This window comes from Ochotona curzoniae, unplaced genomic scaffold, assembly GCF_017591425.1.
Source record: "Ochotona curzoniae isolate NIBS_2020 unplaced genomic scaffold, NIBS_Ocur_1.0 scaffold_4505, whole genome shotgun sequence".
Classification (NCBI taxonomy): Eukaryota; Metazoa; Chordata; class Mammalia; order Lagomorpha; family Ochotonidae; genus Ochotona; species Ochotona curzoniae.
In genome coordinates this window covers 33,427,643-33,440,172 of record NW_024467118.1, presented here as the reverse complement: position 1 = coordinate 33,440,172, position 12,530 = coordinate 33,427,643, and the positions used below count along the sequence as shown (strand labels likewise).

The 12,530-nt window shown below is 45.1% G+C and overlaps 1 protein-coding gene across 3 annotated transcripts in view; it reads left to right on the top strand.

The window, feature by feature from the left end:
• PTK2B (protein tyrosine kinase 2 beta) overlaps positions 1-12,530 on the top strand; it is a 114,515-nt gene that overhangs the window by 78,659 nt on the left and 23,326 nt on the right. For all 3 annotated transcript variants that reach the window (XM_040966437.1, XM_040966439.1, XM_040966438.1), the window contains exons 3-10: positions 1,117-1,295; positions 1,768-1,855; positions 3,002-3,081; positions 10,370-10,432; positions 10,638-10,692; positions 11,094-11,234; positions 11,547-11,621; positions 12,170-12,271. In XM_040966437.1, the coding sequence (XP_040822371.1) occupies positions 1,117-1,295; positions 1,768-1,855; positions 3,002-3,081; positions 10,370-10,432; positions 10,638-10,692; positions 11,094-11,234; positions 11,547-11,621; positions 12,170-12,271 (783 nt within the window). The remainder of the gene's footprint in view (positions 1-1,116; positions 1,296-1,767; positions 1,856-3,001; positions 3,082-10,369; positions 10,433-10,637; positions 10,693-11,093; positions 11,235-11,546; positions 11,622-12,169; positions 12,272-12,530) is intronic.

Here is a 12,530-nt window from a genome sequence, read left to right as displayed (position 1 = left end):
ATTTCAAGACTCTGTGGAGTTCTGTTAAAAAAAAATCGTAAAATCCAAGTAATCAAGCGTCCCACCTCTTCCTGGTCAGATAGTAGCCTTCTGTGCGTCATTCAGTCTTTAGACTAGTATAGACTTGTCATGCACAGTATAAAGACAAGAGATAGGTCAATGCCTGCAAGTTTTAAGATTTGCCTCCAAAGCTGCTCTCAGGAGGAAACTCAGCTCACTCATTAATTGTTTGTGGGAATACACAGGAAACCTGAGTTAAAATGGTGCCAAGGTGATTTTATGACCAGGCAGGATTGATAGAGGGGCTGTTGAACAGCTGCTCAGCTGACCCTCTTCTTGCTCCAGCTCTGGCTCTGGGGCCAGGAGACTGTAACATTTGCCTATCGGGCAGGTGGTCTATTTAACATCTGATGAACAAGAAGAAGGACAAGAGCGGGTCCCTGGTTTCTTGCCAGGACTCTGTTTCCTGTGCCCATTCTTCTTGTGTGGGGAACATGGCAGCTAATTCCTTGATGGGAGCCTTGTCCTTCTATCTTGTCTAGCCACACCATTGCATGAAGCAACTTTCCCATCTGGGAATGCTCAGGTCCAATGACCCAGAGTTCAAAATTTCAGCTTAATTTCATGAGCTATAATGACCTACATGGGTTTTCCATGAGCCAAATAGGAGTGTAACACTCATTTAGTGGAAAATGGTTGTAAAGTCCCTGTGTCATACTCATTTAGTGGAAAATGGTTGTAAAGTCCTGGCAGTGCCTGGTCCAGACATCCAGTATCAAAAGCCAAGTTGGAAAATTGAAGTGTTTTTTTTTTTAAACAATTTACTTGATGGGGATGCAGTATCAAGTCCCAGATTCTGTGCTGTTTGCCTCTCTGCATTTTCTCTTTCACTCCTGCTCTATCCTCTCTGCTCTTCTATCCCTGTCTCGTTTATCCAAACTGTTCATTCATCAGATACCACACAATGGGTAGCAAGTCTTCACTAAGCACAAGAGAATCAGAGATGCAAAATATTAAGACACCATTCTGCCCTAGGGATTGCACTTCTCGGAGCAGAATGAAAATTGTGAGACCAGGAGGGGATATTCCTGAGTCATGCCCCTCTTGTTTTCATAGGAGATCATCACCTCCATCCTATTGAGTGGGCGGATCGGGCCCAACATCCAGCTGGCTGAGTGCTATGGGCTGAGGCTGAAGCACATGAAGTCAGATGAAATCCACTGGCTGCACCCACAGATGACAGTGGGTGAGGTTCAGGACAAGTATGAATGTCTGCACGTGGAAGCCGAGTGGAGGTAGGAATAAGGGAAGCTGCATGTGGGGTACTGGCATGCTGGGAGATCTTCCCTTATAGTTCTCCACAACCTTAGAATCATTTGGAAAATCTGAGCTGTCTTCCAGGCTTAATTCTCCTGAATATCCAATACATATATTTTCCAAAGTCTGACACAGCCTCACAGCATATCCACGTTCCTGGGCAGAGTTCTAGGACTGTCTTCAGACAGAATGTTGGTGGTGCTATGGTAAAGGGAGTGCAGGGAACAATGGAAAGCCTAGGTTAAGGGGTGGTCTGTGAACCTACACAATTGAAGGCTCTCTGTCTGTTGGTCCTCTGCCCAACCACAGAGATGAGAAAGAAAAATCAAGACCCAAATCCATGGTCAGGAGCCTTCTGGGCAACTCTGCTTGCCCGAGGATGGGCTTGCTTCTGTCCTTGGTGTCCTGCTTCCCCTTTTGATGCCAGAGAATCTGATTGTACTGTTGCAGGTATGATCTCCAAATACGTTACCTGCCTGAAGACTTCATGGAGAGCCTGAAAGAAGACAGGACCACGCTGCTTTACTTTTACCAACAGGTAAAAAAGTATAAGATCCACCCATCCCTAGGGTCCCAGCACACCTTAAATGCCAACTATTCCCCATTCTCTCTTAGGCAGTTAGAAATACAAAGCCCAGAATATGGATAGCTGGTCCAAGAAAAATTTCTTGAAAATATTCCTGGCTCATTGCTTTCCTCTTCTGCTATTTAAGTGTTGCTTGCCTGCCTCATAGCTCCCAGCCCCGCAACCCCTGGAGTTTTCCAGTGACCCAGAGAACCTACCTTGTGAAGCAGGATGGACAGGTCCAAAAAGAAGCCTGCAGTACTTAACACCCAAACTTTGCAGTCTGACTTACCTGGTTTCTGGCCCAGCTGTGTCATCTTCTTAGAGCCTTCATTTATCGGCATGAAGTTGTTCTATAAAGTAGAAATTATAATAGCAATGATTCCTATTTTATATTATTGTTGTGAAGACCAAGTGATATCATGGCAGTGGACTGAAAAATTGGCTTTCAGGGGGAAAGAGAGAAAAAAATCCCTGACTTGTAGCTATTGCTGATTTCTATGATGTAAATACTATGAACGTGATCTCTTTCAAGCTACCGATATAATGTTCACCACCTTGCGAAACTTATGAGAATATAACAGCTGACTCTTGTGAGCTGTTTGGAGATTCTCTGAAACACCACTAGGTGTAGTATACATTAAGTATGTAGCATAGCGCCTGCACAGAGTAAGCTTGGAATCCAAGCAATTCACTGTCATTGTTGTGTGTCTGATCTTAACTCCCTCCTGCTATGCTAGAGACCAAATCAGACTTTTCTTGGGTCATGGATGATATTTGTACCAATGTATCAAGAGGTCTTTGGATAAATTACTGACTCCTCCCCAATTCTGTTTCCTTCTACCCAGAATGAGGGGCCAAAGAGGAGAAACTAGAAAATGTATGTGGAAACTCCTTACCAATCCACAGCCCTTGGAGGAATAAGGTTCTAGAGGGAAGCGGAAGCACAACTGAAAGAGTGCCCCTGTTGTAGTCCCCATCTGTGCTCCCTGGTTGGTTGTGGTGATTGGGTACAAGGCACCGCTCCAGGAGACAGGCTGTGTTTATCTCCTGAAACCTCTGCTCATGGAAGTCAGGGATGAAGGTATGAGTCTGACCCTGGACCTTTCTCCCTGTCAGCTCCGGAATGACTACATGCAGCGCTATGCCAGCAAGGTCAGCGAGGGAATGGCCCTGCAGCTGGGCTGTCTGGAGCTCAGGTATGTGACCTCAAGCCCTTCCTGGAAGGGTGCTATACTGGCCTCTGGACTTCAAGGACTTTCTTCAGGTCCAGGGTGGTACATAAGAATGGGTATGTGGAAGAGCCAGGAAGGAAATTTAGTCCCAGGGACCAGCGGAAGGAAAAGCATAGACTGGAGAATCATGGGAGTGACTTGGAGGTGTAAGTTGGGGCCAATGGTAAAAAGCACCACCACTAGAATGGTCTTCTAATGACATTGTTTAGAAAGCATCATTTGAATAACAATCTGAGAAAATAATTCTGTTCTTGGTTATTGGAGGCCCTTGTGCTTTGGAAAAGAGGAAGCTAATGTGAATAAACCTGGGCCCAGCCTCATCATGACCAAGACAGCACCATTCGGTTTCACCATCCACCTCCTTCCTACCCAGCCCTTTCTCCTGTTTTAGGACAGTGGTTTCAGTATGTAGTTCAAACTCATAATCTCTTGGCAGCATAATAAACCAGAAAACCCCTCCCCCAACCTTGGGAACTCTTGTTTGATAGATATGGATGACTTTAATATTTATTTACTTATTTATAAGACACAGGGAGTGGGAGAGAAAGAGAGGGGAAAAAAAATGTTGCAATATCCAGGGCTTGGTCAGGCCAAAGCCAGGACCTCCATCAAGGTCTCCACACTAGGTGGCAAGGGCCCAAGTGCTTGTACCACCTTCTGCTGCTTTCCCAGGTACATTAGTAGGAAGATGGGTCAAAAGTGGAGCATCCAGTACTCAAACCAGTGCTCATATAGGATGATGGCATTGCAGGCAATTGTTTTGCCTGCCACATCAGCCCAGCCCGTAGAGTATGTTTTAGACCTGAGCCACCCAGCCCTCCTTTGATTTGGATGCAGCCGACCTCAGAAGAGTTGGCAGATTTTCAGGAGCACTGCATATCCTGCTTTGCTGAATATGCAATTCCAGAGCAGATCCTGTTCCTAACCCTAAAGGTAAAAGAGGGTAGAGTCGCTATTCTTTCTACAGAATCAGACGTTACGGCCTCATATGGGGTCTCAAAGACAGTACTGATGGGTTCCCCTGGTGAGGAGCTGTGTGTTGGGAAGGTAAGGGTCTCACTTTGATTTTAATATCTCAGTGGGTTTTCATGACAAAATAGATCAAAGGCATTCCTGAGGGGCCAGTTAAAGACAAGCCACCTCAGTGCCTGCTGGTGATCTCAGGAACTCAGTGCTGGCAGTCCTGGGCCGTCTGTGGAGTATGCACCCATGTATGCATCCCAGGACCATAGCTCCTCCAACCTGCATGTGGCCCACAGAATCTCCCCATCAAAATTAGCCTCACCTTTGCCGTTTTATGCATGGACCTCACATCCAGGACTCTGGTTTTACTTTACCATTACAGTAATTATTACCTCTCATTCATTCATTTATTAGCAAAAGCACAGCATAGAGATGATCCATTAAAACCCTGTCTCATATTTTTAAGGCTTTGAGTCATTCTCACGTTATCATTAACGGTGGCTTAATGGGTTGGAAGACTAGCAAGATGTTGACGTGCTGTTGTATATAGTATTGTCAGGAGTGTGCAGTCTAGTACTGTCTTCTGTTTAACCAAATCAGGATTACTGCCAAGGCTACCTTGTTTCATGGGAAGGTTGAGCTGTTTCACATCTCCCTGAGAGTGAATAGAGTCAGACAGCTCCTATTCTCACCCTCCAGCCACTGAAGTACAGGAAATATATTAGGGAGCGAAGATGAGGAAGCACCTGTTTCATAAACCTAACCAAAGATTTTCAGTACTAATAATTTTGCAAGTTGAACACTAAGCCATGTGTTATAATGGGTAAGTTTAAAGTCAAGTTGTATTTCCTACAAAGGGATTCAGTTACATTTCTGAAAGTCAAGTCATTAGGCTGAATTTTCTGACTGTGGCTGTTGACTGCAAAGGTTCATAAAATGGGAGTGTTCCTAAAAATCTCGAGCAATGGTTCCTTGTCCTATTAACATCATGGATTGCTATCACCTACCTATAGATAAATGTTATCTTCAGGGGAAAAATTAATGTATCCTTCTTTAAAAATGGGGCACATATGAAATGTGAGATTAATAAAATAAATCCGTAATGCAATTCTTCTCAAGAACAAGTTGGGTATGAGTAAATGGCCAAATATTCCCACTGGTGAGTGTGAGAGCTGGGATTTGGAGCAGACCAGGCCAGACAAGGCTACAACACCTGTTGGTCTGCATGTAGGTTGCATTGGAGACAAGCCAGGCTGGGTGGACTGTACCTATAGGTGCATGCTTACGCCAGAGTGGGTGAGGGTTGGTTGGGCTTTGCTGCAGCATCAGCTAACAGACACTGGCACAGGGGGAAGACTTTGTTGAGCTAAACGCAGTATCATCTGGAGAGTGCAAGATCCAGGAGTGGGAGTGAGCCCATTAAGGAAATAGTGAGCACTTCTCTCTTGGGTTGCCACTCCAACTGGTGAGCATGAGAACCAGGCCTGGGACAGGCATGACCAGCCAGAGTGGCACCTGCTGGCACATGTGTGGGCTGTATAGGGGGCCAGTTGGGTTGAACTAAGCTTCAGTGCCCCTTGACATGTATGAAAGCTGAATGAGATGTGGGACAGACTGGATCAGCCTGCTGTACATACTGGCAAGCACGAGAACCAGGGCAGTGGGTAGACCTGGTGGGGGTTATTGCGGGTCACTCCAACTAGGAGTAGGGGCCGAGTGTGCAGTGGGCAGAATTGACCTGGAATGCAACACCCATTAGTTTGCGTGGAAGATAAGGCTGGAGACAACTGACCCAGCAATTGCAACTAACAGTGTGTGCATAGACTGATTTCGGTGATGGATAATACCGGCCCCTCTATTGGCATGCGCACATGAGAATCAGGTCTGGAATCACCTCAGATGAAGTTTCTTTGGGAACCCCCCCAACTGAACCACTGGGCTCAGAATTCCAACCATAGAGAAAATTGTAGGTTCCATGGTCTGACCGTGGAATGCTTGTGTCAGAGCTAGGCCTCCTCAGTGGCTTAGATGAAGCAGTGGACAACATATCCAGACGCACATGGAAGATATGGCAGTACACTGGAGCCTGTAGAGGACACCTGGTACCATAACAGAAGATGGAGGACAGAACAAATTAATCAACTACCCAAGCCAAGAGTTGGCAGTGAATACCTGGGCAAACGAAAACTCTAAGGTGAACTGTGTCAGCCAATGGAGTCTGGAGAAATTTCATTGTGATTGGAGTGGCAAGATCGGCAGCAATGCCGAACTGTTAGACTATCAAAACCACTTGAGCAGAACCCTCGGAGTATGCTCCACAGTGGGGACCCAGGGGTGGCTGAAAGGCAAGTATGACTTCTCCCCCAAGAGTCAGGGAGGAAAAAAAGAGAATGTGAAAAACAATGGTCTCACCCACTGTCCTCTAGCTCTTAACCCTTCACATCCTAATAAAATATGTAAAATGATCAAAATTAAATGTATACAATTTTAAAAAGAGTAGAGGGCCATGGGACTGAGGAGGGGCTGTCCTCATGTAGCCTTGGGTCTTCTATTTGTTGTGCTACTCCATGCAAGTCACTTGCTCCCTCTGCACTTCAGTCCCTTTGGGAAGTGAGGATGATAACAATGGTAATTTTACAGGACTGCTGTAAGGAATTTCTAAAAGAACTTAAACCATTCAGAGCAATGATAGACCTAGAGGTTGTTCAATAATTATTCATTTTAGCTTTTTTTTTCTCTTTGTCTTTAGTTTTTGGAGTAGCTTAAGGTTTACGGCAAAATTGAGATGAAAGGACAGACATCTCTTATGCACCACTTCCCCTGCACATACACAGCTTCCTCCGCCACCAGCATCCCCCTTCAGAGTGGTCCACTTTTTACCATCAGCACAGGCACATTGTTGTCACAGGGAGCCCATGGTTTGTGTCGGGGCTCCCTCTTGGTGTTGTGCATTCCCTGAGCTTGGACAGCAGACCTCCCATGAGTGCGTCGTGCAGAGTAGTTCCTGCTCTAAAATCCTCTGTGCTCCGTCTTTTCATCCTGTCTCACCATCCTTGACAAGCACTGTTGTTACAGTTTCACATTTTCATTTAGCTGTAATAGCCCAAATTACAATTTTTATTGATTTTTAGAGGTTCTTTGTAAATGACAAGATTATTATTTTTCCCAACTTTACCCTTTCACATTAAAACTTGAAATTCATGACTTAAATACTAGAGATGAGTCCCTTCCTGGTTTGAGAAAACAAATAACTTTCCACTCTTGACCTGTGACAGCCAGAGTTCTACTGGCCCAGCAGAGGCCCAGGACACCTTCAACTAAAAAAAAAAAAAAAAAATGCAGTTCACGGTTAATTTACAGTTGTCAACCATGAGTTAGCACTGCCATTTCTGCTTAAAAGTAAAACACAACTCATTGGGTTTTGCAAAGATGCTGCTTTTCTACTGTCCTTACCTGGCCATTAAACATAGGGCCTTATAGACTCTGCGGTTCTCTTGGTGCTAGCCACTTAAGATTGTGGGCATGGGCTGCAGAGAGCTGACTGGGCACTAGAGGGCATTCCCAGCAGGTCCAGCCTCCGTCAGAGATGGTAGTTGAGGCCCTTTTTTTTTTTTAAAGATGCTGAGATCACTACCACCCCCTCTGTAGGCATGTCAGCCCAAATATCCTCAAGTGGTGCTGGGAGTTCAGTCTAGGGTGAGGCATAGAAAGACTTTACACTTGGATTTCACTTAGTTAGGCCCTTGAACAGTCACTTTTCACTGAAATATGTTCTTTCATGTTAGGACTTTAGTCTTTACCCACATTACAACAGGAGGGAACAAAGAAATGGATGAAATTAGCTTTTTATTTTTGGTAAAGTGAATGTTGAGAATATCCGTTTTCTTTCCACCAGTATCTCTTCAAACTAAAGGTTATTTGTGTATTTATGAAAGTCATAGTTACAGAAAGAGAAAGACGAGAAAGAGATCTTCCATCTGCTGGTTCACTCCCCAGAAAACTGCAACAGCAGGGCTGGGTGAGGCCAAAGCCAGGAACCAGGAGCTTCATTCATGTCTCCCATGTGGCTAACAGGGGCCCAAACACTTGGGCTATCTTGTGCTGCTTTTCCCAGGCCTTTAGCAGAGAGCTGGTTTGCAAGTGGCACAGCCAGGATGTAAACCAGTGCCCATAATGAGATGCTGGCATTGCAAGCAGCAACTTTATGCACTACACCAGCCCCATAGTCTTTTTCAAAGTTTTTAATTTAACCTCAAATTTCTACTAAATGAAAATAGTCATAGTGATATGCAGATGGAAGAGAGACCACAGATAGATCATGATAAAATATTCACCTCAATTACATAGAATCTAAGAAAAGGATTGAAGTCAAACCTCTGTAGCTCTTAGGTGACCGCTAAGGGAAAGAGACAGAGAAAAAGGCCTTTCATCAAGTAAATGTGTAAAGATTGAAATGGCCACTTTTCAAATAATGAACCCAAAAAGATTGACTAAAGTGTAAATGTTGCACTTGAACTGCACATAAAAGTCTTCATCGGACCCGGTGCCATGTCCTAATGGCTAAAGTCCTCACCTTGAACAGGCCAGGATCCCATATGGGCACCAGTTCTAATCCCGGCAGCTCCACTTCCCATCCAGCTCCCTGCTTGTGGCCTGGGAGGGCAGTCGAGGATGGCCCAAAGCCTTAGGATCCTGCACCCATGTGGGAGACCTGGAAGAGCTCCGGGATCCTGGCTTCAGATTGGCACAGCACCAGCCATTGCGCTCACTTGGGGAGTGAATCATCAGATGGAAGATCTTCCTCTCTGTCTCTCCTCCTCTCTGTATATCTGACTTTGTAATGAAAATAAAATAAATCTTTAAAAAAAAGTCTTCATCAAAACATACATTTTATTTAATAAAGTGCTTGTAAGTATCACCTCTCATGGCAGAATTATAGATTTTCTTCTGTTCCGTTAAGTTCCAAAATTTGTGTATGTACCACATTTGCTAGTTAGTTAAATGAACACACTAATTTACATATTGCAGTATTTCAAAGAAAGAAAATAAAAAGAAATCACAGAGGTACACATGTCAGAGGGAGTGGGCTTTCGTAGGCTAATAACTTGAGCATTGTCTGCCTTGAGTCCTTTGCAAGTTGAGGTGGGAGCATTTGTTTTTAGAGGAAACGAAGAGTTGATGAAATTCACTCCTTGAAGCTTTTTTTTTTTTTAAGTGAAATAGATAACTCCTGTTTAACATGTAATACTGGGAACCTGTAGGAAAAATTAACAGAAAATCTCCTAAAATTACTTGGAATTTGGTTAACCAGGAATCATCTTTCCACCCCATTAACAGGGTAGATCTGTTCTGTAGTTTTATAATACATTTATTTTTCTAGTAATGAGATCATATTAGTTATGAGACAGGTACTTATTTTGCTTAACAATATAATAAAAGATGCTATTTAAAAAAAATGTTAGAGATACACAATATTTTATGTTTTAAATTTTACTGGAAATTTCTTCTGAGATTTTGTGCTTTAGATGTTCTTTTGATCCCATAATTTGAAAATATTTCCTTGATTGTTTTCTATTTTTAAAATGCATTTTACTGTTTAGTAGGAGTGTATCAAAAAGTTCATGAAAAAATAAAATTCAAAGGAAATACACCTTTTTGCCATGAACATTTAAAAATACTCCCTCGTTCCCTATAGACTGTGAGTTAAAGGATTAATATTCCTATTTTCTAAACATTGTCCTGAAACATAATTAATTTCCTTCTCTCTGTTTTTATGATATTGGCTGAAAAGAACTATTCCCAGGTGTCTATAAACATATAAGTTAATGGAACATAGAGTTAAATTCATGTCAGATCAACAGTAGGACAATGTCTGCAATAGTCAGTGAAATTACTAGACATAGTCCTACAGGCAGGGGAGTGAGGGTGACACATAGTCAGACAGGACTTGAGAGTGGAGGTGGGTGCTCCTGAGCTGACAGCTGAGTACTTGCTACCTTGGGCTGTTTGTTTTGTGGATTAGAGCCATCCTCTTCTTCTCAGTCAACAGCTGTGATGTCCAGAGTTCAGTCTCCCAGAGGATTAGCATGGTCTCTTTGGAGGATAAAGTTTGTGGGTTCCCCTCTCCCTCTTAGTTTTCTAACTATAGTGTTAAACAATCCTCCTAACTTTCTGCCTCTCAGTGCATTCCCTATCTATCAGGGGAAGCAGGCCCAGAGGGTGCCCCTGTTCTGCTGGCCTTTCTCCAACCACCAACCCATTCTTCTGTGACTGCTCTCTCGTTCTCTAGGCGCTTCTTCAAGGACATGCCCCACAACGCACTCGACAAGAAGTCCAACTTCGAGTTCTTAGAGTAAGTGCTGGATTTTGGCTCTGCTCTTTCCTTGGCTCTGATGCCTACTTTGACTGTTCACTCCCACCGCCCTACTTACCCTAGGCCACTGGCAGAGCCCAACTCCCTGATCCCCAACTCTCTCAACTCTCCATGATTGGCCAGAAGCTCTTGGGTGACACCGAGGAGAAATTCAATTGCTGTTCTTTTTTAAAACTTCTTTCAGAAAGGAAGTGGGCCTGGACCTGTTTTTCCCAAAGCAAATGCAGGAAAACTTAAAGGTGAGGAAATCATGAAGAAGGGGCCCAGAAAAAAAAATCCTTTTTTTGTTGGCCCCCAGGCCCAGACCTAAAGAGATATGGCTGGGGATTCGCAGGACATCCAGGGTGTCTGTATGCCTTGGACACTCGCACATGTCACAGCTAACTGTGCCCAGTGAGTCCTTGATGTGGCTGGGAATCAGGATGGAACTGGCTGGCTCCAGCGTCACTTTGTGGCCTGAGCATTGGGATGGTGCAGGGACATGGGGAAGCTCCCTGGAGACAGCAGGAGTGTGTTGTAAGGGATCGATCGCTGCTACTCTGGCAGCAGGGCTCTGGGATCTTGCCCTGTAGCCATACTTGGGCAGAACCCCTGGGGAAAGGAATCAGGACCCACCCAGCACTGCCCCTGTCCTCCACAGCCCAAGCAGTTTCGGAAGATGATCCAGCAGACGTTCCAGCAGTATGCCTCGCTCAAGGAGGAAGAGTGTGTCATGAAGTTCTTCAACACCCTTGCTGGCTTTGCCAACATCGACCAGGAGACATACCGCTGTGAACTCATTGTAATAACAGGCTCTTTCATCGTGTGTTTGAATCAAGTTCCTCATGGGGGGAGGGAGAAACCCAGGACCACTAACACTGGGTGCCCAGGCAGCAGGGCCTTGTTAACCCGCCCATGGCAGGATGCATGTCGGTCTGCTTGTTTGCATCAGGGAGTTGAAACATTGACCTCCCATCTTGGGCTGTGGGTCAGGCATCGGGAGTGAGTAGCTGTATAATGAAGGAGCTGGAGGGTCCAGAGACAGTGGGCGTCAAATTTCTGAACTATGGGATGGGCCGATCTTGGGCAACATTCGCCTCTCTTTTTATTCCAGCAAGGATGGAACATTACCGTGGACCTGGTCATTGGCCCAAAAGGCATCCGCCAACTGACGAGTCAAGATGCAAAGGTAGCCCCAGTCAGAGATGTCATCCTTTTCCTCTGCTTCCTCCCTGACTGCCCCATCACTTCTTCTTCCCTATGTTGCTGAGTACAGACCTGCCAGGGGCCAGGTCCTGGGTATGAACAGCCTTGAAGAGAGCACCTGGGCCCTGCAGTGCAGTGCAGATGGCTCTTTCTTTCCCATGACTCTTCAGCATACAGGTGGGGTGGGAGCAGGGAGAGGACGCTTTTATTACCCTCTTGGCTCAGATACAAGAGTTGCTCTTTCAATGGCAAGATGAGTCAATGACTTCCCTGGGAATCAGGGGCCTGGGTCTGGCTCTGGCTATACTGCCAACTTGGCATATGACTTTGGGCATGTTTAAACTTTCTTCAGACTTCATTTTCAATGTGCATAACTTGGCCCAGATAATCCTTTCAGCCCTAAAACTCTTTAGTTTTTTTGGTTACACTCCAGAACCTCTTTTTCCTTTCCACCCCCACCCATACCCAGCAACCTGTACAGTCTGGTCTCTACTGCAGGACAGTCTCAAAGGCCCCTTTCATTCCCCACAGCCTACCTGCCTGGCTGAGTTCAAGCAGATCAAGTCCATCAGATGCCTCCCACTGGAGGAGGGCCAGGCAGTTCTGCAGCTGGGCATCGAAGGCGCCCCCCAGGTGAGCAGCTCTAAAAACACCTAGGGACCTGGAAGCCCTATAATTGTAAGTCAAGAGCTCTTGCTCAGGCCAACTTGGCAGGGATGGGCAGAAGACCAGGAGTTCCCTGGGCATCTAGTTAAGATAACCATACCTGGTGCTCTGACAAAGCCTCAGGATGATGATGAATTATAACAGCATCTAGAAAACAATATCCCTACTGTGTTTTTAGTGTCAGGAAGGCTGGGAAAGTTTTGAGGGCAGATCTGGGTGACCAGAG